We start from the raw sequence: 24925 nt of genomic DNA, 5'->3' as shown, positions 1-24925 counted from the left end.
CCAGAAGGAGGAACCGATAACCACCAAACGTGAAAAACTTCTGGACGCATAAAGGCGTCATGTCATCCCTTGTTCGAGTAACAGGAGTTCGGTTCTGCCTTGCCCGACACCTTTGGGACGGGCTCGGTCTCGCCCGAGGGCCGAGGGATAAACTCCGTCTCGCCCGACACCTTGAGGGCGGGCTTGGTCTCGCCCGAGGGCTAAGGGATGAGTTCCATCTCGCCCGATCCCGGAGGGGCAGGGTCAGCCTCACCCGACGCCTTTGTGGGATAACCCTGTCTCACCCAAAGGCTCAAAGCCAAACTCCGTCTCGCCCGACGCTTATAGGGCGGGCTCGGTCTCGCCCGAGGGCTAAGGGATGGATTCCGCCTCGCCCGATCCTAGAGGGATAGGGTTAGTCTCGCCCAAGAGATAGGGATTGATCTCCACCTCACCCGACGGCCCAGAACAAGCCTCGCCCTGATCGATATCTATCCCTCATAATGATGGGTACAGGACGAGACAAGACATTCGGGTCAACCATAGCTCCAACGACCATACCCTGCGCCCTGGCAGGAAAAGGACTGCCAGGGAACGACAGGACTGATGCTTTAGACCCTTCTGGGCGCCATAGAGCCCAAAAGGTATTACAGGTGTGTACGCCTCACCCTGTAGAGTTGTAGGCACCGCCTTCAGCTCTGGGACATGGAACCCAACAAAGATATACGACAACCGCTACGCTTCAAGAACGGATTTGCTATCTCCACGGACGACGAGTATTCCGTCACCACGCTGTGGACCCGAGGGAGCGGCACCCGCTTCCTGACCCCTCAGGTCCTCCCAGTCGGAAGGCCTTGGCCATGGTGCCACACCGGACCCCGACCCCGAACTCTCCCAACAAGGAATCATGGGAACCAGAAGGCGCACGGAGCGAGGCTGGGAGAGGCTCATAAGTCAAAACCACCGTACTATAGCCCATACCCTGCGCAGGGCAGCATTCTGTGACTAACCTGACATCCTACAGAGACATCGACAATATCGTAAGCACTTATCTTCCTTCACACTCATCAGGATGGAGGACCTGATCGGATAGACGTAAGCCACAAGACTAAGTAGAATACGCATCCTAGAGTCCTCACCCTTGTAAAGCCAGCCCCTTCATCTATAAAAGGGGATGCGCATCCTCCATCAAAGGGACGGAAAAAATAGGACCGAACAATAGAACGCACTCATACACACGAGCAACTACGAAGCTCTCGACCACGTTTCAATCCTTCGATCAGAGACTTGGGACCAGTCCCTCTCTCGGCAGTTTGTATCCCTTACTACAGACCGTTCATGGTGCTAATAACACAAGCAGCAACAAACTGGACATAGGGACGTTCCGCCCGAACCAGTATAAATCCTGTGTCCTTTAGCGCACCATCCGAGCCTAACGCGCATTACTATAAATTTACTTGCCGGTGCTTGTACGAAACACCGACAGTTGGCGCGCCAGGTAGGGGCTTTGCGCGTTCCAAATCAGGTCTCGGATGGCCACCCACGCAATTACCTGGGCCCCGGGCGCACACCTGTGTTTCGGCGACCTGGATTTCATCATCACATTAGGAGGAGAGCTGGCGCTGACTCACTCAGCCGCTCCGTCTCTCCCTTCCATCAACCTGAACCGTCTCAGGCTTGAGGGTCCACCGGGCAACTCCCGGGGAGACCCGTCACCCAAGGAGGCCTCTCACAATGCCACCATGTGTCCGGAAGGGTCCGTATGGAGCGCCCCGATAGCGTTTCCGTTCGGTCTCCGCAACGTTGCGGCAACCGCTGGCCGCCTTCTGGCACTACGTGTGGTTCAACCACCCACGGACATCGAGTTCGTGGGGGCAATTGAGCAGGATACGGAGACCCTCTACGAGCTCCTCAACGAGGAGCCCGTATCGCTCTCCAGCTCAGATTCCAGTAGGGGGAGTCACCACCCTTCCTGGGAATGCTACATGACGCAGACCCTCGAGGGTCACGTCGAAAGCGCCTCCAGGGAAGTGGCCACCCCTACAAACAATCTTGACAGCAGATTCGGGGAGGAGGGGACAGCCCCATCTCACTTGAGGATGGAGCAGCTAAAGGCCCGTCAATAGGAAATCAATGAGGCCGGGCAAGGGCTCACACGGGAATACGCGGACATCAATCGCGAGATTGAACGCCGCAAAGACGGGGGGCGCGCGCGCGCCACAGCCCACACCGTACATCAAAGGATCCTCACCGACGATGGGGCCTTTCCTCACTTTGCTCGAGCCAGCCAGAACATCGCCGCAGCAACCGCCTTGCTGCATGGCCTCCCGGAGGCCGCGACGTCTGAGGATCGACGCGCTCATCGGGAGATTCGCACGTTGCTCGAGCGTGCAGCAGCGCAGCAGGCGGAAAGTTCGTTGTCTCGACGACGTGAACCCGACACCAGCCAGCGCGCGCCCTCAGTGCGTCCCACCAAAGACACATCCGTACACCAAACACCGCCAGCCGGTGGGCAGCCCTCCGTCGTCCCTGTACATCAACGCCTCGGCCGTGGCCGCGACGTACGTAGCATCATCGACGCCTAGAGACGTGCCCACGGTGACGATGGAGAAGCAGCGTGCCGCGGCTATCATCCCCGACGTGGCGGGCGCTACGACAGCAACGAGGACCGAAGCCCGAGCCCCGTTCTGCCAGGCCCTCAGGCCTTTGGCCGGCACATCCTCAACGCTGCGTTCCCCCTAAGGTATCGACCGCCTACGAACATTCCTAAATATTCTGGCGAAACAAATCCCGGGCTTTGGCTCGAAGACTATCGGCTTGCATGTCAGGTCGGTGGTGCGAGTGATGATAATTTTATTATTCGCAATCTCCCCTGTTCTTGGCCGACTCGGCACGAGCATGGCTGGAGCACCTACCGTCCAATGCTATTCAGAGTTGGGCGGATCTGACTGAGATCTTCGTGGGTAATTTCCAGGGCACGTACAAACGCCCTGGAAACCCATAGGACCTTAAGAACTGCCGTCAGAAGGCCGATGAAACCCTCCGCGGGTACATCCGGCGCTTCTCCCGACAGTGCAACAAGCTCCCAAACGTCGCCGACGCCGACGTGATAGGAGCCTTTCTGTCCGGAACAACCTGCGAATCCCGGGTCCACAAGCTAGGACGCAGGGGCCCGCAAACTACCAAGGAACTTCTGGACATCGCCACTAGTCACGCCTCTGGAGAGGAGGCGGTCGGAGCCATCTTTGATCGCTCCGATGGAAAGACAAGGCGGGACGAGGACGCTAGCGAAGGCGCCTCCAACCGTCCCGCCAAAGGTAAAAATAAGAAGCAACGGCACGACAACTCGCTCGCGGCCGCTGCCGACCGCAAAGGAGTCAAGAGCTTACGTTGACGTCCTCGGCCGGCGGAAGCGTTTTGGGGACGGATCCCCAGACCCCTGCCCTGACTCGTCCGGACGGGACCGTTTCATGCCTGCCCCCTGCTTCGGGGCAGGGGGGTTCGTCTCATCGGGCGCGGCGCCGGAGTCGCTCCCCTCCATCGTCTTGTCGGGCGCGGCACCGGAGCCGTCCCCCTCCCTCGTCTCACGGGGCGCAGCACCGGAGCTGCTCCCCTCCATCACCTCACGAGGCGCGGCACCAAAGCCGGGCACAGCTCCAGTACCACCCCCCTCCACGATCGCCTCAGGGTCGGCGGCAGCAAGCCCGGCGTCCCCCATCCACCGATCCTCGGCCAGCACGCCGTGCGAAGCGGCGGACTCGCCGGCCTCCACTGACCTCATTGATTCACTTCCCTCTGCGTGAAAAGCGAAGGGCCCCTGCACGGGTGGGTGGCCACTTGTCAGCGTTTCCTCATCCTCCAGGACGCCCCAATCCACGTCGACGGCTACCTCGTCGTCGTCGTCGTCATCATCATCATCGTCGTCATCCTCACTGCTCACGTCCTCTCCCCGATCCCGTGCCTCCTGCTTCAGTCGTTTCGCCTTCTTCATCTCCTCCTTTGCTTTCTTGTCCCGCTCGGCCGCGAGTCGATTCGCCGCCGCCATAGCCCTGTCCTTCGGTAGTGGAGCCGGACTATCCTTGAAGACTAGCCCCCTCGGCTAGCCCCAACATCACAAAAGCAAGCATTAAAAAAGGGAGATTCAGGAGAAAGAAAAGAGTGCAGGAGAAGAGAGCTTACGAATTCGAAGAACCCAGGCTCCGGCCGCATTGGAGGATGCCCGGGCACTGGATACACGATGTCGAGGACCATGCCGGTAGAATCCTTCATCGGCTCCGTCGCCTCCTTGACACGCTGCGCCACTTCCGAATAAGGGAGCGCCTCATCAACGAGCACCGTCCCCTCGAACGATATCCCTGGCATCATCCAATGCAGGGGAAGCACACGCGCCATCAGTGGCGCCACCCTCCTCGCGTGGTAGGCACCGATAATCCCCGACCCCTTTACACCCTGACCCTTCAGGGCATGGAGGGCGGAGAGAAGGTTGGAGATGTGCTTCTTGTCTTTAGCCTGGACGCCCCAGCCCCATGACGTCGGAGCATCCACAATAAGACGTCCGGTGTACTTCGGTAGGGGGGCACTCACATCATCCCTAACATAAAACCACTACGAATGCCATCCCTTGTTGGATGTAGCCAGACGCATGTATGGGTAACCCTTTGACCGGGTGTGGCGCAGATGAATGCTGGCACACCCCATCGGCGCGTTCACTTCTATCCCCCCAATCTTCCTCTTCGACAGACTAACGCTAAAGAAATACCGCCACAGATCAAAGTGGGGATCGATCCCCAGGAAACCCTCGCACAGGGCAACAAACGCTGCCATATGCTGTATCCCATTGGGAGTTAGATGCTGCAGCTCTACCTCATAGTAATCTAATAGCCCCCGAAGGAATCTATGCGCGGGTACCCCGAATCCCCGCTCATGGAAGAGGGCAAAAGAGACGACATACCCTTCAGGCGGTACCGGCTCACCCTCGTCGCTAGGAAGCAACCACTCCTGGACGGCGGACAGTGGGCGGAGAAGGCCACGGCGGACGAGGCCCTCCAGATGCCGGGAGGTGATGCTTGATCTGCCCCACAACACCATTGAGGCAGTAGGGGGGAAGGGCAGGCGTGAGCTTAACGGTGGCTGGAGCATGAACGCAGGCCGGTCGACGGAAGCGATGCGGGCGCGAGAGGCTGCAAAGATTGGCGGCGGATGTTTCAGAACGCAAAGGAAGGGGAGCGAAATACGGGATCCTGGGGGCGAACCCCGTGGTTTTATAGGGGGCGACGGATGCAAGAAGGGCAACCATCCGCCTCGATCTCTAGGCCTGCCACACGCGCCACCGTGTCACGTCACGGGACACGCGCTCGCAGTTCCTATCCTCTCACCCCAAAAATCTCGGCGGACGGTTCGCCTTCCCCAAGTGAATCCGGACTCTCTACCCACCAGGGAAGCGCCAGCCACAAAGGCCTGTTCTTTTTTCTTTGGACCACCTAGGGCCCAGACACTCGCCGATCGGCCCAACTAAAAAGGAATCCACGAACGATCCGCCATCAAGGGCAGAAGCACCAGTTATGATAGCTCCAATTCAATCCCCAGCGAACGGGACGACACGACCCACTCGGAAAAACACCCGGTTGATGAAAAACTAAGTCCTTCAGCCTTACCCACGAAGGGGCCGATACAACCCCCTGGGCGACTCAACTCGAGTCACCCGGGGGCTCGGGGCTACACCCATCGGGTGCGCTCGCGCGCACCCTCCAGCAAATTAGCTTCGGCGAAATCAAAAACACCCTCCAGGCGGTTCTACCCAAATCACCTAGAGTCTCGGGGGCTACTGTCGGGGACCTAATACCGGGGTACCCCAGAAGGAGGAACCGATAACCACCAAACGTGAAAAACTTCTGGATGCATAAAGGCGTCATGTCATCCCTTGTTCGAGTAACAGGAGTTCAGTTCTGCCTCGCCCGACACCTTTGGGATGGGCTCGATCTCGCCCGAGGGCCGAGGGATAAACTCCGTCTCACCCGACACCTTGAGGGCGGGCTCGGTCTCGCCCGAGGGCTAAGGGATGAGTTCCGTCTCGCCTGATCCCAGAGGGGCAGGGTCAGCCTCACCCAACGCCTTTGTGGGATAACCCTGTCTCACCCAAAGGCTCAAAGCCAAACTCCGTCTCGCCCGACGCTTATAGGGCGGGCTCGGTCTCGCCCGAGGGCTAAGGGATGGATTTCGCCTCGCCTGATCCTAGAGGGATAGGGTTAGTCTCGCCCAAGAGATAGGGATTGATCTCCACCTCACCCGATGGCCCAGAACGAGCCTCGCCCTGATCGATATCTATCCCTCATAATGATGGGTACAGGACGAGACAAGACATTCGGGTCAACCATGGCTCCAACGGCCATACCCTGCGCCCTGGCAGGAAAAGGACTACTAGGGAACGACAGGACTGATGCTTTAGACCCTTCCGGGCGCCATAGAGCCCAAAAGGTATTACAGGTGTGTACGCCTCACCCTGTAGAGTTGTAGGCGCCGCCTTCAGCTCTGGGACACGGAACCCAACAAAGATATACGACAACCGCTACGCTCCAAGAACGGATTTGCTATCTCCACGGACGACGGGTATTCCGTCACCACGCTGTGGACCCGAGGGAGCGGCGCCCGCTTCCCGACCCCTCAGGTCCTCCCAGTCGGAAGGCCTTGGCCATGGTGCCACACCGGACCCCGACCCCAAACTCTCCCAACAAGGAATCATGGGAACCAGAAGGCGCATGGAGCGAGGCTGGGAGAGGCTCATAAGTCAAAACCACTGTACTACAGCCCATACCCTGCGTAGGGCAGCGTTCTGTGACTAACTTGACATCCTACAGAGACATCAACAATATCGTAAGCACTTATCTTCCTTCGCACTCATCAGGATGGAGGACCTGATCGGATAGACGTAAGCCACAAGACTAAGTAGAATACGCATCCTAGAGTCCTCACCCTTGTAAAGCCAGCCCCTTCATCTATAAAAGGGGATGCGCATCCTCCATCAAAGGGACGGAAAAAATAGGACCGAACAATAGAACGCACTCATACACACGAGCAGCTACGAAGCTCTTGACCACCTTTCAATCCTTCGATCAGAGACTTGGGATCAGTCCCTCTCTCGGTAGTTTGTATCCCTTACTACAGACCGTTCATGGTGCTAATAACACAAGCAGCAACAAACTGGACGTAGGGACGTTCCACCCGAACCAGTATAAATCCTGTGTCCTTTAGCACACCATCCGAGCCGAACGCGCATTACTATAAATTTACTTGCCGGTGCTTGTACGAAACACCGACAAGTTGAGGTACTAATCAAGCTAAGATGGTCATATTGATGTGAAGGATCAAATCTATATTGGACAAGTTGATTAAAGTGACTTGATGCATTTGGAGTTATTCATATTTGATGAATGGAATCAAGTCACGTGCTCAAGATGGCTATGCTCAAGTGACAAGATCAATATTGACATGTTGGCACCCTCACTTGATGAAGATTGAAAGACACGGCTTCAATTTAAAGAAGATCAACTCAAAAGGTTTAATTTCGTTTTTCTTTTGATCTTGAGTTAATAGGTATGCCGTACTATTAAGAGGGATGCAAGTTTAGGTAGTCTGAGGAAGATAGAGTGCTCAAGCATAATAATTAAATCAAAAGAGAGACACTCTAGCACTTCACGAGCACAAAGAATAATTTTCTGTGACTGTCGGTGTCGGAAGTCATGACGTAAGCCAGAACTCCCGACAGTTGGAAGTCATGACTCTTGTCGGAAGTGCTGACTCCCAGTCACTGCCTGTGCGATGACTATGGATGTCGGAAGTCCCGACGTGAGTCGGAACTCCCGACAGTCAGAAGTCCCGACCTAAGCCGGGAGTCCCGGCATCGATGGTTCTACTGACCTGCTGACTGTGCACGTCGAAAGTCCCGACGTTCATCGGAAGTTCCGACCGTCGGAAGTTCCGACCGTCGGAAGTCTCGACGTTCGTCGGAAGTTCCGACGTTGGCTGTCTCAAGTGGACTTTGACCTTGCATGAACAGTGTTTTCTTCATACGTCGGAAGTCTCGAGATCTGCGTCGGAACTCCCGACGTAGATCTGAACGGTTAGATTTTGCCTTGGAGTATATATACCCGTCTCCTCCATTCTAACCGTTGCCCACTCATTTCATTGCAATGAACACTCGGCCAAAACAGCCCCCAAGCATTCTAGGCTCCCCTCTCTTCACTCCTTTGCTTCCAACTTTGATTCCCAAAGGGTTTGAGTGATTGGAGAGTGGATTGAGTGAGAAAAACACTTTGAGCAAGCTTGAGCCCTTGATTTCTTCGTCAAGCCAGTTTGATTTGCATTTGTTACTCTTGGGGATTTTCCCCTAGCTGGCTAGACATCGCCCAAGAGCTTCCATCTTGTGGAAGAGCCTTGGGAAGTTTGTATTACCCTTGTTTTCTAGTGAAGAAACTCAAGTGACCTTTGTGGTATCCTTGAGTGAGGCAAGGAGGTGGAAGAGACTCCGACCAAAGTGGTCACCTCAACAACGAGGACGTAGGAGCTCCTTTGTGGGGCTGCCGAACCTCAGGATAAATTCTTGTCTCCCGCGTGCTTGTTGTTGTTGTGATTTGCTCGAATTTACATGTATTTGGTTATCTTCCTCTCTCTAGCTATTTCTTAGGGTTTGGGCCTCGATCTACGGAGTGGTGGCTTATCAATGTCAAGAGAGTGACCCAACACCTTACCTTACCACTAGGAAGTGGGTTTGTAAGTTATCGGCATCACAAAGTTCATTTTAGCACTTGTAGTTCATTTCCCGTAGGGATCGAAAGTGCTGACAGTTTGCATTGGAAGTTCTAACCCAAACTGTCAGGACTTCTGACACGTCGGAAGTTCTGACCCAAACATCGGGACTTCTGACACGTCGGAAGTTCTAACCCAAACTATCGGGACTTTCGACATTAACTGACTAGTGCATTTTGATTCAACTCTTTGGTTGCTGTTGTTTGGCTCCCTAGGTTTATCTAGTATCTTTTATATACTTTGTGGCTAACTTGTGAGGGGTTGTATTACTTTGATTTGGAGTTTCCATTTTGGAAACTCCTATTACTAATCGTTTCCGCTTTTAAAGGTGTTGATTTTTCGGAAACACCTATTCACCTCCCTCTAGACGACATCCTAGACCCTTTCAATTGGTATCAGAGCAAGGTTCTCACCTAAAGCTTCACCACCGTGAGAAAAGGATGTCGACGCCTATCGAGTTGGAGCCGATGCTTCTCCAAAATGACGGTTCAAACTTTCTACCTTGGTCAATTCATGTACTCAATGCTTTTAGAGATATTAGTCCTCTTGTTGAGCATATTGTGTTTGCAAGCATACCTCTTCCTATAGTTGATTGGAGCAACTATAAGAATTTATCAAAAGAGGAAGAGATATGCGTGCAACTAAATGCTCAAGCTATTAATATCATTTTGAGTACATTGAGTGCAGAGGCTCAAGATGAGGCAATATTCAATGGACAACCACCTCCGGAGAGTGCTCATCTCATTTGGACCAAACTCATTGAGTTATATGGAAAATCCAAATGCGATGATGCACTTGAGGTCGAGTCAATGGAAAATATGTCCATTATGTCTTCATGCAGCGAAGAAGCCTCACAAGATCTCAAGAGCGCCGAGCCGGAGCAAGAGGTGCAAGCCGAGGTGACTATGCTGTCTGTAAGCGCATGCCGGATGTGTCCGGTATCCCTACCAAACGCGTTCGGTATGGCTGAGGCAGCCGGACAGCAAGCAGTCTATGATGATGAGGCTCAAGCCCGGTGGCGGCCAAGTGATGAGTCAACCTCAGTATCTCATGATACTCATCACTTATGTCTCATGGCCAGGAAAAGCAAGAAGAAGGCTAGCAAGAAAGATCAAGCCAAGGAGATAGCACGAGTAGATGATCAAGAAGAGAGTGATATTGAAATTGAAGATAGCTACACTCTTGATCATCTAAGCAACAAAAACAAGCTCATTCTCATGAAGCTAGTTGAGAAGAATGATGAGCTAGAGGAAGAGAATGAGAAACAAGAGCAATCACTTCAAAATCAAGAAAAGTTTCTCATCTCCAAATTGCAAGAGCTAAAGGCCATAAATGAGAGGTATGAAAAATTATCAATTGAGCATGCTTTAGTTACTAACTCCTCTTCTAGTGTTTCACAACTAGAGAAGGAAAACTTTGAGCTCAAGGCAAAATTAGATGAACTCTCAAGCAAATATAATGTGCTACAAGCAAACTATGTTCATCTCAAGTGCTCTCATGAAGAATTAGTAGAATCAAGCATCATGCTTGAGGTGGCTCATGAGGTTGTGATTACAACGGTAAAATCATCTCAACCTCCTACTCACACACTCACTTGTACACAATCTCAATTGAATATTTCTTGTGCTAATGAGTGTGCTTCTCAAGCAAGCCAATCTTCGATTGAGCAAAAATTTATAGAAAACATAGAGCTCAAAGAAGAGGTGAAAAGATTAAAGAAAGATGTGATTCGATTGAAGGGTAAGGAGAAAGCACAACCTTCTCAAGATAACCGTGATAACATGGTGAAGAAGCTTGAGAAGGGTTCAAACCTTGCTTCCTTCAAAACCCAACAAAGAAATCACATTTCAAGCAAGGCCAACACAACCAAGAGCAAGAAACATGGAAAAAGTATGTGCTATGGTTGTGGATTGTATGGACATGAGTGGGCTATGTGTCCACATAAGAATTGGGCCGACAAGGTTGAAGCCGCCACTCAAAAGGCTTCAATCAAGGAGGCCAAGCAAGTGAAGAGTGATGGACAAAGCGCTTGTCTCATGAGCAAGAAATTGGGGCATCCTACCAAGAAATGCCCAATATATCAAGAGTCAAGAAAGGTAGCCCAAGTTGCAACAAGAAGATGCTATGGATGCAATGAGATGGGCCACAAGGTTGATAGATGTCCATATAAGCAAAACAAGCATAAAGCAAACAAAGGTCGCATATGCTATGCTTGTAAAAGAAAGGGGCATCTAAGCTATGATTGCCCAAATGGTAACATCCCTAAGCCGAACATATTTGTTTATAATAATATGCTTAGGAAGACCACAAAAGGAGTTAGCACTAGCAAGGTGATGTGTTCACCACAAACTAGTACTAAGGCCATTTGGGTGCCTAAGCACTTGTTGACTAACCCAAAAGGACCCAATAAGAGTTGGGTACCAAAATGTGCTTAGGTTGATAATGTAGGTACTTGGTGGTGAGATGAAAGCTTTGGGGTGGTTGAGCAAGTAAATTGAAAATATTCACTCATTCTATCAATCAATTCTTATCATAATCTCATATATGGTTGACCCGATGATAAATCAATGACCATATTGTTTACTTCATCTCTACCATTGGTAACAAGTACCTAAAGACCTTATAGGATAGCCACTTTGTGTTTAGTGCTCAATGGCTTACAAATAAGCATATTTGTGAAAGAATTGGAAGTGACTAATTAGTTTTATTTAATCATTATCATATTTGCCATGTGATGCTTTTAATGGCTCTCTAGTAGAGCAATGCATTTGTTCAGATGCAGGCATACAAGAAGTACTAGAGCTAAAACGAAGAATCACAAGCAGCGCTTCAATTGTTTTTGTCCTGCGCCTACTAGCCATGTCCGGTATGGCCAGGGCAGAAAGGAAAAGTGTTTATGTTCTTCACATGCCGGACGTGTCCGGTATGTCTACCGGACGTGTCTGGTATGGTAGAAACCAGAGCACTAATTGGGATGCAATTGAGGTTTGATCCATATGATTTCATATATCCTTAATTTGCTCAGAAGCTTGTGATCTATCAAACCTAAGTGGGTTGTGAGTATGTCTCAACGAAATTTAAATATGGCAAATTACTTTGTGTGGGTCAAAATAGAAAATTGACTCCCAAATTCTTAAAAGAATAAAGTGCTTGTTGAAAGTCATTCAAATTACTTGTGGTACTTATTTAGGGGGAGCTCAGTTTCTATTTTGCACCATTGTGGACTAACAAATTTATCTAGCATTACTTATAGTCCTTTAGATGAAAATTAATTTCATATATGGTATGATTATTTGACAAGTAAGGTCAACATGATGTTGTAATGCCATGTATTATCTCAGTGGTGATACTGTGGACTAACAAATTTATCTAGTATTATTTGTAGTCCTTTGGATGAAAATTGATTTCATATATGGTATGATTATTTGACAAGTGAGGTCAACATGATGTTGTCATGCCATGTATTATCTCAGTGGTGATATTGTGGGCTCAAGGCAAAGGTATGTATTTACATACATGCATTGTAAGTGCATCTAAGGCCCTTTATATGCTAGTGTGTGCATTAGTGTGATATAGGATAGATGTTTTTCAAAATCCCTAACTAGCATGTGTAGGTGGTGTGGTTTTTGAAAATCATGTGGTTTTTGGGTCTTTGTGACCTAGTCATGTCATATTGTGATTATTGCTACCCTTGGTTGATTATTTGCCTAATCACATGTGACATGGTTCTCTCAAGTCCATAAAAATCCCTATGTCCGTCTAAAATCTCTCTCAAGTTTTTGAAAATCATAAATTTGCCAAATATTCAAAAAAGAGAAAATCAATTCTTGGCTAATTCATGTCCCCTAAGTGAGAATCCTAAGCCTATTTCAATTGATGCAAATATTATGCCTAGGAAGGTTTGTTATTGTACCTTATTGGTTAGTATTGCAAAAATTCCGCTATTCATACTAAGGCTATGCCTAAGTATGTTGCATCTAACATGAGAGGACCCAAACTAGTTTGGGGTACCATCGAAAAGTGGATGATCATTTGTAGGAACCATGGCATTGGAGACTTGATTCAATGGAATTATTAGTGTTCATCTTATGTTGAGTCAAGTATTAAAACCTAGTGCAATTCTATCCCAATGCCAAGTCAAAATTGAGTGAAGTCCATATGCTATCAACATACAAGTGTCATATTCAAGTTGTGGGAATTTATTGATATATTTGAAGTCCTACAAATAAGTGGAGTTGAAGCTTGCAAAGATGATCATAAGCTATCAAGATATATCTCTTGTTGATCAAAGTTTATTTGGGTGCATATGAGTTAATTGAATTGGATATATATGCATATGTTGCTTGCTATGAGATGTTTGAATGGATTAAATGCTTAAGTAATCAAGTTTGAAGTTGGTTTGATTGGATATGTTCATAAGAATTCTTCTAGTAAGTGGTTTGAATGGACATATGTCTTGTGGGAGTATTCAAACAAGTTAATTTCAAGTTTGGTTCAATTTGGAGAAAAATAGCTCAATTATTGAAATATGTCCAATATTGAAAATCTGAGCTAGCAGTGATCATAGACATGTTTGAGTAATCAAATCTATTTGTATTGGCTTGAAATTTGGTCTGCATACTCTACACTTATGGTATTAGTTGCTGTGCAAATTTCATGAGATTTGGATAAGTGATACTTCGGATTTAGAGTAGATCTTGTCAGCTATAGTGCAGCAGTTTTCAGCATGTAGCAGTGTGGAAAGATGTGAAATCTGGTAGCAATATAGAAGTCAAAAGAAGCTCAAATTTTTACAGCTACTAGAAGACTTAGTGTGTCACATCTTCACCAAATTTTATAGTTTTTGGATATGTACTTTGGGAGATATGATTTATTCTTTGAAGAGTACAGAATCTGCCAGGAAAGTGACAATTATTGGATTGATCAAAAGTCACTTAGATTCAAAGGTCCTCAAATTAAAATCATATCTATAAGTGATTGAGGTACCTATGTTTTGGTTTTGGTTTGAGATAGAAGCATGACAAATGATGAGTACAAGACAATTTGTTTGAAGAGTGTATCTGGTACACATTTGGTACTCAAGCTAGAGATCAAGACCAAGATCAAGATGAAGATAAAGTTTAAGTTCTAGTGATAATTGGAGATCTTTTGATAGAAACAAAAGGACTTAAACAAGTAGAAAGAAAAGGACTTAAAGAAGGATTCAAAGTTATTCATCAAATTAAGTCCAACAATATGGATCAATCAAACAAAATCTTTCAAGTGGATCAAGTGATTTTCTTTTAAGTTATTTCAAGTAAGTATCAAGGATGGTTCTTTGGAGAGAAGTCACTTCGCCCTAGGCTTGGATGGCTAAAATCAAAGTGGTAATCTAAAGGGACATTTGAGGTACTTGGTTGAAGAAAATCAAGAGATTGGTCTAGAAAGCAAGCAACACCCAAAAGAGAACAAGTCATAAAATTTCAAGTGATATCATGAAATTTCAAGTGGTATTACAAGTGGTGCATCTTTTAGTACTCTCAAGCAAGCAATGATCAAAGAAGAAGCAAGCCAACCACAACAAGAAGAGTGCACTTGATCATTAGTGATTCTCAATTCATATGGGTGAAGAATAGGAATTCAAAGAATTGGTATCTATTGGTCTTCACCAAGCTTATAATTGGACTTCATGGTGCTATTGGAGAAATGAATTGAAATCTATATGACTATCTTCCTCTCCAATATAGCAAAGATATCATTGTATTATGCATGATCATTTTTATCCCTTACTAATATGCGGTTAGTGCATATAGTACATGCTTATAGGATCATGCATTACAAATGAAATTTTTTAGACTCATAGAATACCACTATTGCTTGAATGATTATATAATCTAGTGGTTAGTGTATGAGTTTGTTCATGAGCTAGTAAACCAATGTACTTGATCTATTTTGAATTGCAAACAAGTGACAAGTACAACCTCTTTAAGATGGCAAAGGGGGAGAGTTTAATACAAAGGGAGAGATTAGTACAAAGTTTGAACCTTAAGCACCCTTTGTGCTTTGTGTGACAGCTTGTAGCCCCTTTGTCCTTAGTATATCGTTGTTGGACCTTTGTGGTGATAGATGACAAAGGGGGAGAGAGACTGATTAAAGCTTTAGGATAGTTTCATTTGCTTATCTTTGTACCTGAAGATATGTACTGCAGGCTATCGTTTTTTGTTTTTGAGCTTCATTGATGTATCTTGGATTTGAGATAGATTGTATCATGTGAGAGATGAGACTTACTTATGCTTTATCTATGTATCTCTTGAAGACATGATCTTTATTTATATTTTAGTGGCTTGTGGGCTTGAGAAAATGCATAATGAGTGCTATGTGTGAATTACATGTGTTATATTTATTTTCATAAGGACTATGCATGCTAGAATGAAAATATTTGATGTGATGCCTTTATATTTATTCTTTTGTGATATATCTTGTCATATGCATCATGGTTTCACTTTGTCACACACACAGGCACCCCACGGATGCAATGATTTAGGGGGAGTCTCCTATATGTTTTAGTATGTGCAATTGATATTTGAGGTCATTTTGTGAATTCTAATCATAAGCACATATTAAGGGGGAGCCTCTCATAAATCATTGAACCCAAAAGTTTAAATGTTTATATCATTTTGTAAGCTTTAATCAAGTTGTCATCAATCACCAAAAAGGGGGAGATTGAAAGTGCATCTAGCCCTTTAGTGGGTTTTGGATGATTGAATGACAACGTGATTAAAGAACTAACCCATTTGCTAAGTATGGACAGGTAATAGGTTATCTCACAGGTACTTAATTAAAGCCAAAATGATGTGTTGTTGTATAAACAATCTAGTTCAAGCACAAGACAACAATGCAAATGGAATTCATGCAAATGCTTGTTTATTGTGGGATTTCCATGTACTATGTGAAAGCAAGCTCGTGAGTATTAGTTAATAAGACATAAGGGATTGCATATGGAATGGTCTCATATTTGAAGCTTGCTAAATTGAAATGAAAAAGATAACAATACATATGAATGGATGATTCAACACAAGATGTGACTTAATGGCTTGAGATGGTGAAGATAACAAGGAAAGGCTTCGAGGTACTAAGCAAGGGTGAAGGGCAAGCGACGGCTTGGCGGCCAAAGAACCTAGCTAGGGTGAAGAAGAAAGTACTTGCATTTAGTTGAGGTACTAATCAAGCTAAGATGGTCATATTGATGTGAAGGATCAAATCTATATTGGACAAGTTGATTAAAGTGACTTGATGCATTTGGAGTTATTCATATTTGATGAATGGAATCAAGTCACGTGCTCAAGATGGCTATGCTCAAGTGACAAGATCAATATTGACATGTTGGCACCCTCACTTGATGAAGATTGAAAGACACGGCATCAATTTAAAGAAGATCAACTCAAAAGGTTTAATTTCGTTTTTCTTTTGATCTTGAGTTAATAGGTATGTCGTACTATTAAGAGGGATGCAAGTTTAGGTGGTCTGAGGAAGATAGAGTGCTCAAGCATAATAATTAAATCAAAAGAGAGACACTCTAGCACTTCACGAGCACAAAGAATAATTTTCTGTGACTGTCGGTGTCGGAAGTCATGACGTAAGCCGGAACTCCCGACAGTCGGAAGTCATGACTCTTGCCAGAAGTGCTGACTCCCAGTTACTGCCTGTGCGATGACTGTGGACGTCGGAAGTCCCGACGTGAGTCGGAACTCCCAACAGTCGGAAGTCCCGACCCAAGCCGGGAGTCCCGGCATCGATGGTTCTACTGACCTGCTGACTGTGCACATCGGAAGTCCCGACGTTCGTCGGAAGTTCCGACCGTCAGAAGTCCCGACGTTCGTCGGAAGTTCCGACGTTGGCTGTCTCGAGTGGACTTTGACCTCGCATGAACAGTGTTTTCTTCATACGTCGGAAGTCCCAAGATCTGCGTCGGAACTCCCGACGTAGATCTGAACGGTTAGATTTTGCCTTGGAGTATATATACCCGTCTCCTCCATTCTAACCATTGCCCACTCATTTCATTGCAACGAACACTCGGCCAAAACAGCCCCCAAGCATTCTAGGCTCCCCTCTCTTCACTCCTTTGCTTCCAACTTTGATTCCCAAAGGGTTTGAGTGATTGGAGAGTGGATTGAGTGAGAAAAACACTTTGAGCAAGCTTGAGCACTTGATTTCTTCGTCAAGCCGGTTTGATTTGCATTTGTTACTCTTGGGGATTTTCCCCTAGCCGGCTAGATGTCGCCCAAGAGCTTCCATCTTGTGGAAGAGCCTTGGGAAGTTTGTATTACCCTTGTTTTCTAGTGAAGAAACTCAAGTGACCTTTGTGGTATCCTTGAGTGAGGCAAGGAGGTGGAAGAGACTCCGACCAAAGTGGTCACCTCAACAACGAGGACGTAGGAGCTCCTTTGTGGGGCTGCCGAACCTCGGGATAAATTCTTGTCTCCCGCGTGCTTGTTGTTGTTGTGATTTGCTCGAATTTACATGTATTTGGTTATCTTCCTCTCTCTAGCTATTTCTTAGGGTTTGGGCCTCGATCTACGGAGTGGTGGCTTATCAACGTCAAGAGAGTGACCCAACACCTTACCTTACCACTAGAAAGTGGGTTTGTAAGTTATCGGCATCACAAAGTTCATTTTAGCACTTGTAGTTCATTTCCCGTAGGGATCGGAAGTGCTGACAGTTTACGTTGGAAGTTCTGACCCAAACTGTCAGGACTTCTGACACGTCGGAAGTTCTGACCCAAACGTCGGGACTTCTGACACGTCGGAAGTTCTGACCCAAACTGTCGGGACTTCCGACATTAACTGACTAGTGCATTTTGATTCAACTCTTTGGTTGCTGTTGTTTGGCTCCCTAGGTTTATCTAGTATCTTTTATATACTTTGTGGCTAACTTGTGAGGGGTTGTATTACTTTGATTTGGAGTTTCCATTTTGGAAACTCTTATTACTAATCGTTTCCGCTTTTAAAGGTGTTGATTTTTCAGAAACGCCTATTCACCCCCCTCTAGGCGACATCCTAGACCCTTTCACCCTTGAATTGATATGACCTGATAATTGCCTTGCTCAAACTTAAGAATAAATATTATGACATTACAAAAGTATTGTTATTTAGTATGCTTAGGACTTGATACTTATCACGGATACTCATTACTATGTTTTCTCAAATACAATGATTTTTAAATGAAAAACTATGTGAGTCATAAAATAAATCGTGGGTATTGTGAAGGGTTAATGAACAAGTTATAGTGGTGATTACCCTACAGATGAGGCGGATCAGTGTTTCTTTTATGGGGCGCCATGGTGTTGGGGCTTGTACCTTTTGTGGTTAAGCATGAAGATATCCACTTTGTCTCGATTAAGGACTGAGTTGATGATTCATCTTGCCTAACTCATTTATCGTACAACCACTTGCCTTGCTTGGGAAAGGCTTAGCCTAAATCCCTCTAGTTGGTATGGCAATCACCCGGAGGCAGGTGTGCAACGGGACACTACGAGATATACGTGGAAATTGAGGAATTGTATGAAATGTAATAAGCGCTGTAAATTATTGTATTATGAGATGCGGCCTTAGTGTTCCCGTGGTGAGCGCCATTACTTAGCTATGTAGGGTAATGGTTTTGATGGATCTGTGCTTGCACGGTGGTGTTAAGTTATGGCACCCTACTTGTGGGGAAAGTGTACACCCTCTGCAGAGTGTAAAATTTATCCGGATAACCATGTCCGCGGCCTCGGACGGGTTATGGTTTGGTTTCAACAGCTAGATGGGTTGGGTTGAGTGAAAACAGGAGAGTGAGTGTGAATTTGGAAATGAATGGTTGTCTGCCATGTGTTGTGGGAACAAGGGTTCAGCAACACTTAAAATTGTGACCAACCCCTTTTTCAGAAATACTATTATGTATGGAAAATATATGTCTTTTGCAAAGGTATTTATAAAATGAAACCCTGCATGTGTTAAAAAGATAGCCTTATGCAAATAAAACCAAGCCTTATCCTTGATGTATCCATATGTATATATTGTTATCCCATTCCGTAGGGTAAGGTTGGATTTGCTGAGTACTTTGTACTCACCCTTGCTTTGTTGAACAGAGGAAGATCCGGAATTCAATCCTGACATGGCGTACGAAGGTCGTGTCTGCACCCAACTAAGCCTGTGGCATTGGGATTCGCAGATGCTTGACGATTCCTTTTGTTTTTAGGTCTGTTGGACCTATATTATGTTCTGGTTACTTCTAATCGTGGCATGCCTTCATTGTCCATGCTTATCGAGACTTCTGCACTAAGACTTATCTGATGTAATAAATGTGTTACTAGCCTCCTAGGACTATTATTTATATCACAATTAAGTTGCTGAGCGCTTCAAACATCCACTCCCATCGCTCCACCCCCACCCTCTCCCGTAAACTGAATCGAAGAAGTTGTCTCCACCGTCCCACTGCAGCTGACCTCACCACCATCCCTATCCCTAGATAGTGCGCCTCTGCTGCCGGCCGCGCTGCCCAACGTCCACCTCTACCGATCCTCCCTGCCCTCCCCTAATCTCATGGAGTGAATTGCAGATTCGCCGTCCTGGCTGCCAGCAGCTTCGCCCAAAAGGATGTCTCCCACCGTCTGTTCAGTGACGTCCCCGTCGGCCGTCGCCAAGCTCACCATCGCCAGTACAACCTGCCGTGGTCCAACCCTTCCCCCTTCTAAAGCCGTGGGAGAGGAGAGAGACGCATGCGGGGAGGAGGGAGCTGAGACGAGGTGTACGTACCCACCGTGGAGTCCGTCCGGTCCAATCTAACATCGACACTCGTCTGCGCGCTGCTGTGACGTCGTGCCCGCGTGGAACAAGGATTTGGGCATGCCCATGCCCACCGCTCATCCAACGTGATCATATCCCTCTATAGGCAGGGCATGCAGCAGCCAGCATGCTGATAGAATACGTACACGTACGTAATTTCTAACGACATAGAAGGCATATATGGGTACAGATTCTATTGGTAACGAATAAATTTTTCTCTATATATATGTCATATGATACCTACTGATCATGCATGCTGAGTGCTGCGCACATGCATGTTGCGTTGCGTGTGCATTTTTTTATTTAATTCGTGAACGGAAGACTTTAGAAGTCTCGGAACAAATTAAAAGTCGAGTTCATGATGATGGCTCATTTCATGCCATTTAGCCCTGCGGGGGAATATCTCGCGTTCACACACGTAGGCGTGCGTGTGGACTAATATATACCTCAATGATTATTACCATGGATCAGTTTGCATACCCACATTACAAATTGATTCCACAAACTTGACCCTAGGTGATAATAAATGGATAAGTTTATTTTTCTGAAAATATCTTTCAAAATTAAAACAAACTCACTTTTAAATACAGTGTACCGATAAAGAGGTTCTACCGTGATACTACAAACTTAATTCACTTGTTTATGCTAAACAATACACTAGTATGGTTAGCAATCCATCATTATATAGCCAACGATCCTTTACGTTACACACACAAGTCTTTTCTTTAAAAGGTCAAAACACGTAAAGAACCGAAACAACAATATGGATTTTTAGTGGTTGTAGATGGGTGTTGACAAATAGTATGTACCACGGTTAATTTAAACAGTTGTATGAGATTCACATATCAATATCTTATTTTTTTAGCCACGGATCAAACATGTACACCAAATTGCCTCTTGTTTCAGAGTTGTCGAATATATCCAGTTGTGTCACATGATGCAGGGGCACATGTGGCATAGACAGGCAACTGATGAAAAGTCGCATAGGACTCTATCTACGTCTTATGGTATATATTTATCATCGAGGATGCTCCAGTGGTTGCGTATGTTGCTCTCTTTTGGAGTTATGTTGTTCAACATGCCCATCTAGCTAAATTACACTAGACATTTTGTGGGCAGGTAGACGGTGTGATTGCCTTATAAGTGCAAGGATTTATGGCACGGGGGTGTGAATATGGTAAAAATTTGGCTCTAATCACTTTTTTTTGCTTGGCTGCGGCCATACCCACACGTCTGAACATAGCTCCTCCCCTAGTTGTGGCGTAGATACAACGTTGTCTAGTGTAATTTAACTAGATAGACACGTCAAAAACAAGTAGCTCTGAAAGAGAGCAACACACGCAACCATTGGAGCATCCTTGATGATAAAATATATAAGATGTAGATAGAGTCATATGCGACTTTTCATCTATTGTCTGTGTGTACCACATGTGCCCTTGCGTCATGTGACAAAGTTGGATGAGCATATTCGACAACTCTGAAACAAGAGGCACTTTGGTGTACATGTTTGATTTTTGGCTAAAAAACAAGATATTATTGATATGTGAATCTCATACAACTATTTAAATTACTCATGGTACTATTTGTCAACACCCATTTACAACCACCACTAAAATGTGGGCCTCATTGTCTGTGATTATTACCACCCCACATGTACGACAATGTTAAGTAGGTAAAAAAAATATCATGAGCATGTGTAAATGAAGAGCGCATGAGCACATGCCAAAGCCTTTGTCGGGCAAGAATGCTGGGAGCGAGGTTCACCTTATGTGTCCATGGTGTCGTGAGGACCCTATACCTTTGCTAGCTAGGGTTACAGTGGCATCATGCATAGATCCTACAAGCACACACTGACACATTTTTTTCTATATTGCTCCGTACTGTTGAGGTGTCGTTATTGCTGGTGAACAGCTCTCTCTCTCTCTCTCTCTCTCTCTCTCTCTCTCCTCTCATTTTCCTGCACTTCTTTGTACGAAAATATATAAATCTAAAACCATTTTTTGTGAAAACTGGCGACACTGTAGTGGCCACAGGAAAATGCTAGTGGTAGATTATGTTGCTCAAAAGAGGTTCTCTCAGATTTATTATTCTACAAGGGGGAAAACAGCACCTAGCAAGATCAGTATATGCATGGCACATATTAGATATATTATTCTGTTCAGTACCTATGGCAATATCACTACAGGATTATGATGACATTATCACTACAGGATTATGATGACATATAGCAGGAATCTCTTCCTTGTTACCGACAAGATTAGTAAAGTTGTTCAGGTTCCTCTCGAGGTATCCAATCTGATATGAAGCCTAGCTAACCACAGCCCTACATACTACATTTTAAAAAGAGTGATCATCACTGATATAGCATATATACGAGAAGTACTACCTCCATCTCCATCCCGGAAAAGATGTAATTCTAGGTTTAGTCAGAGTTAAACCGATTTAAGTTTTACTAAGTTTATGAAAAAGTATCAACGTTTGAGACTCAAATAAGTATATCTTCTTTATATAAATTTAGTTAAATTTAAAATAGTTCGACCGAGCACTATTTTTAAATTACATTTTTTTGGAACCGAGGGAGTGCATCACAGCTATGTCTGTTACAAGTTACTTCCCCATGACATATATACAAGTTTGTCCTAATAATAAGTTATAGTGACAATTATTGATGATATTATATAAAATTATGTAAAAGATCCACAACGCAAGGTTGATGCTACTAGATTCACTGTTAGAAACACTTTCATAATATATATAACTCTTTCTATTTTTATAGATACGAGTAGCCGAAATATCATATTGGAAATCGGGATTTTAGAGGTATATGGCTAGCCAAAATATTTCTTTCTACTGGATGGTTGACTTCTCAGAAATTTTTTTCTTCCTTTTTTTCATGAGGGAATATATATTCATGCATCTCTGCAGCTTCATGGCTGCATCAACAGCTGTATGGTGACTGTTGTAAAAAAAAACAGTTGTATGGTGACATGCCACATGAAAGGACTGGGCTGCTATGTGATCATGCTAAAAAGATTTGGTTGCAGGTATACATCCACAGTGATAACTCTGTGAACCTGCAAGGGATTTAGTCTCCGAACTGTGATCAACGGGTTTGAGTGTCCAAAAATCATGAAATGCCGAGAGACTAGGGACAACACAGACAAAAAAGATAGAGCGACAGCAACTTGTCAAAACGTTTCAGTTTCAGGCAACAGCCAATAATACAGCAGCAGAGTGAATTGAAGGCAACCTGCAACGTGAAATTTTCATATTTTGGTCTCTTTTGAAAACAATTTTTAGAAAAATACCAACGCCAAAACAATTTCTGAAAATAGATCATTTTTAGGCGTCTTAGCACATGACGCCGAGATATGAGGCTCGGCGTCGTGTCACTCCACGCCGAGGTACTGCCACATCACGGGAGACCGGGGTCGTCGTGGACACGTTGGCGCGTGGGTCCGAGACGTCGGCGTCGTGTCAGCCGACGCCAAGTGCCCAACCTCGGCGCGGTTGGACTGAGCGCCGAGCTCTGGCCCCATCCGGAGCGCGGCCCAGGCGGCCCAACAAAGAACGGTGGCCCAGAAGCTCGGCGTTGGGTCACTTAACGCCGAGACTCCAGACCTCGGCGCGGCCCGACTCAACGCCGAGGTCTGCACCCTTTAGGCCACGCCGAGGCCCCTTCTTCTTCTTCCCTCCCCTCCTCCATTCCCCCACGGCTCCCAAATCCCCCACGGCCCCCACGAAACTCTAACCTCCAAAATCGACCCCCGGTGCCCGGATCTTGTCTCCCGAAGCTTCCTCGAGGTAATGGTCCCTCCCCTCCTCCATTCTATCCGCGTAGATGTGCTTACATTGTCCCTAATCATTTGGAATCATGGTTGTTTGGTGATTTGGTATATTTGTGTTTGCATTTGCAAAATGTATGGCTTAGGATGATTGAGTGCATTGTTGTTTAACTGTTATATGTGATGAACATGTTAGGTTAGTTTGGTTTCTAGTTATTTTGGTCATTAGGGTTATTTGTTTATTGTAGGTGTCATTAGGGTTAGTTATTTGTTGGTCATTAGGGTTACTATGTATTTTATTAATTTGTTGGTCATTACATTTCAATTTGTTATGACCAAGGCGTTTTCTTCGTAACGTTAGGATGCCAAGGCGTGGTAAAGCTCGTATTCCAAGGTAATCCCAATGTTTATTCATTATCTGTGCAACAAATAGAAAACCCTAGGTTTAGGTTTGGTTCTCCATTAATATGACTAAATTCTTTCAATTGTAGCTATGGTCGCCAGAGGGCAAATCCCTACGACCTAAAGCCTCTCCCTGAAGGTGTTCCTCGACCAATGTGCTTTTGTGGTGATCCTTGCAAGGTAGACATCTCTGAAGATGAGGAAACATATAGGCAGAGGTACTGGATGTGTCCCAATTATGCATGGGAACCTACAAAGCAACAACGCCGTGCATCGTTTGTGAGGAATTTTTATTGTGTTAATTAATTTTCTTGTGATATTAAGTATTGCTTATTTATTTATTTTGTAACAATTTGTTTTTCTTGCAGACCGTTCCACCACTGTGTGACTTTGAGCAGTGGATTGACACTGAGATCAAGGAGTCGGACAAGCAGCGTCTAGAAGGCCTGAAGGAGTGGGATGCGGAGGTTAAGGAGAGGTTTGAGCAGAGACGCGGACTAGAGGCTATAGAAAAGGAGCATAAGGAAGAGGAGGAAAGGAGGCGTGTTGCTGCGTACCGGGCGGAGAGGGAGAAGAAGATTGAGCGTGTGCGCCGAGCGAAGGCAGCGATGGAGGAGAATCCCGATGCCGAGAGGAAGGGAAAGTGGCCTCGTTGCACTCAGTAGGTATTTGGTTCATTCACGAGCGATGTCGTGTAGCCCTGGACTTTTTTTACTATGTTGTAATGCACTCTGCTTTTATTTCAGATGAACTTATTCCCTGGACTTTTTTTATTATGTTGTAATGCACTATGATTTTATTTCAGATGGTCTTATGCCATGTACTTCGTTAACTATCCGAAGACTGTAGTGGTACTGTTTGTATCACTGAAAAGACTACTTGTGTTGTTGCAGTCACTGAAAGGGCTACAAGTACTGTTGCAGTCACTGAAAGGGCTACTAGTCTATTTGAAAACTCACTGAAAAGCCTAGATTCGTTTACTGTTGTATCTGTATACGCAATGAATTAATATCAGAGTGATGTACTGCATTTAGATGAAGTGACAAAACACAGGTGTAGCCTTTTCAGATGAAATGACCAGTCATGGTTGTAGGCTTTTCAGATGAAGCATCTAGCCTTTTCAGATTCAATAAATGAGTAGGCACACATGTTTTT

At 45.9% G+C, this 24925-nt stretch overlaps 1 protein-coding gene across 2 annotated transcripts; it reads left to right on the top strand.

Annotated features, from left to right (window-relative positions):
• The first annotated feature begins 23118 nt into the window (after positions 1-23118).
• On the top strand, positions 23119-24548 carry LOC136547569 (stress response protein nst1-like). 2 transcript variants are annotated; one of them, XM_066539519.1, is made up of 4 exons: positions 23119-23387; positions 23730-23762; positions 23860-24049; positions 24139-24548. In XM_066539519.1, exons 2-4 carry the CDS (start codon positions 23731-23733, stop codon positions 24433-24435), a joined length of 519 nt encoding a protein of 172 aa, XP_066395616.1. In that variant the 5' UTR covers positions 23119-23387; position 23730; the 3' UTR covers positions 24436-24548. The 2 variants fall into 2 exon arrangements, with proteins under 2 accessions (XP_066395616.1, XP_066395615.1); XM_066539518.1 differs by having other exon boundaries at positions 23119-23762.
• Positions 24549-24925: the final 377 nt, after the last annotated feature.

The sequence above is a fragment of the Miscanthus floridulus genome, chromosome 3 (genome assembly GCF_019320115.1).
Source record: "Miscanthus floridulus cultivar M001 chromosome 3, ASM1932011v1, whole genome shotgun sequence".
NCBI lineage: Eukaryota > Viridiplantae > Streptophyta > Magnoliopsida > Poales > Poaceae > Miscanthus > Miscanthus floridulus.
Note: the sequence above shows the minus strand (reverse complement) of the source record. Positions and strands in the feature narration are given on the sequence as shown.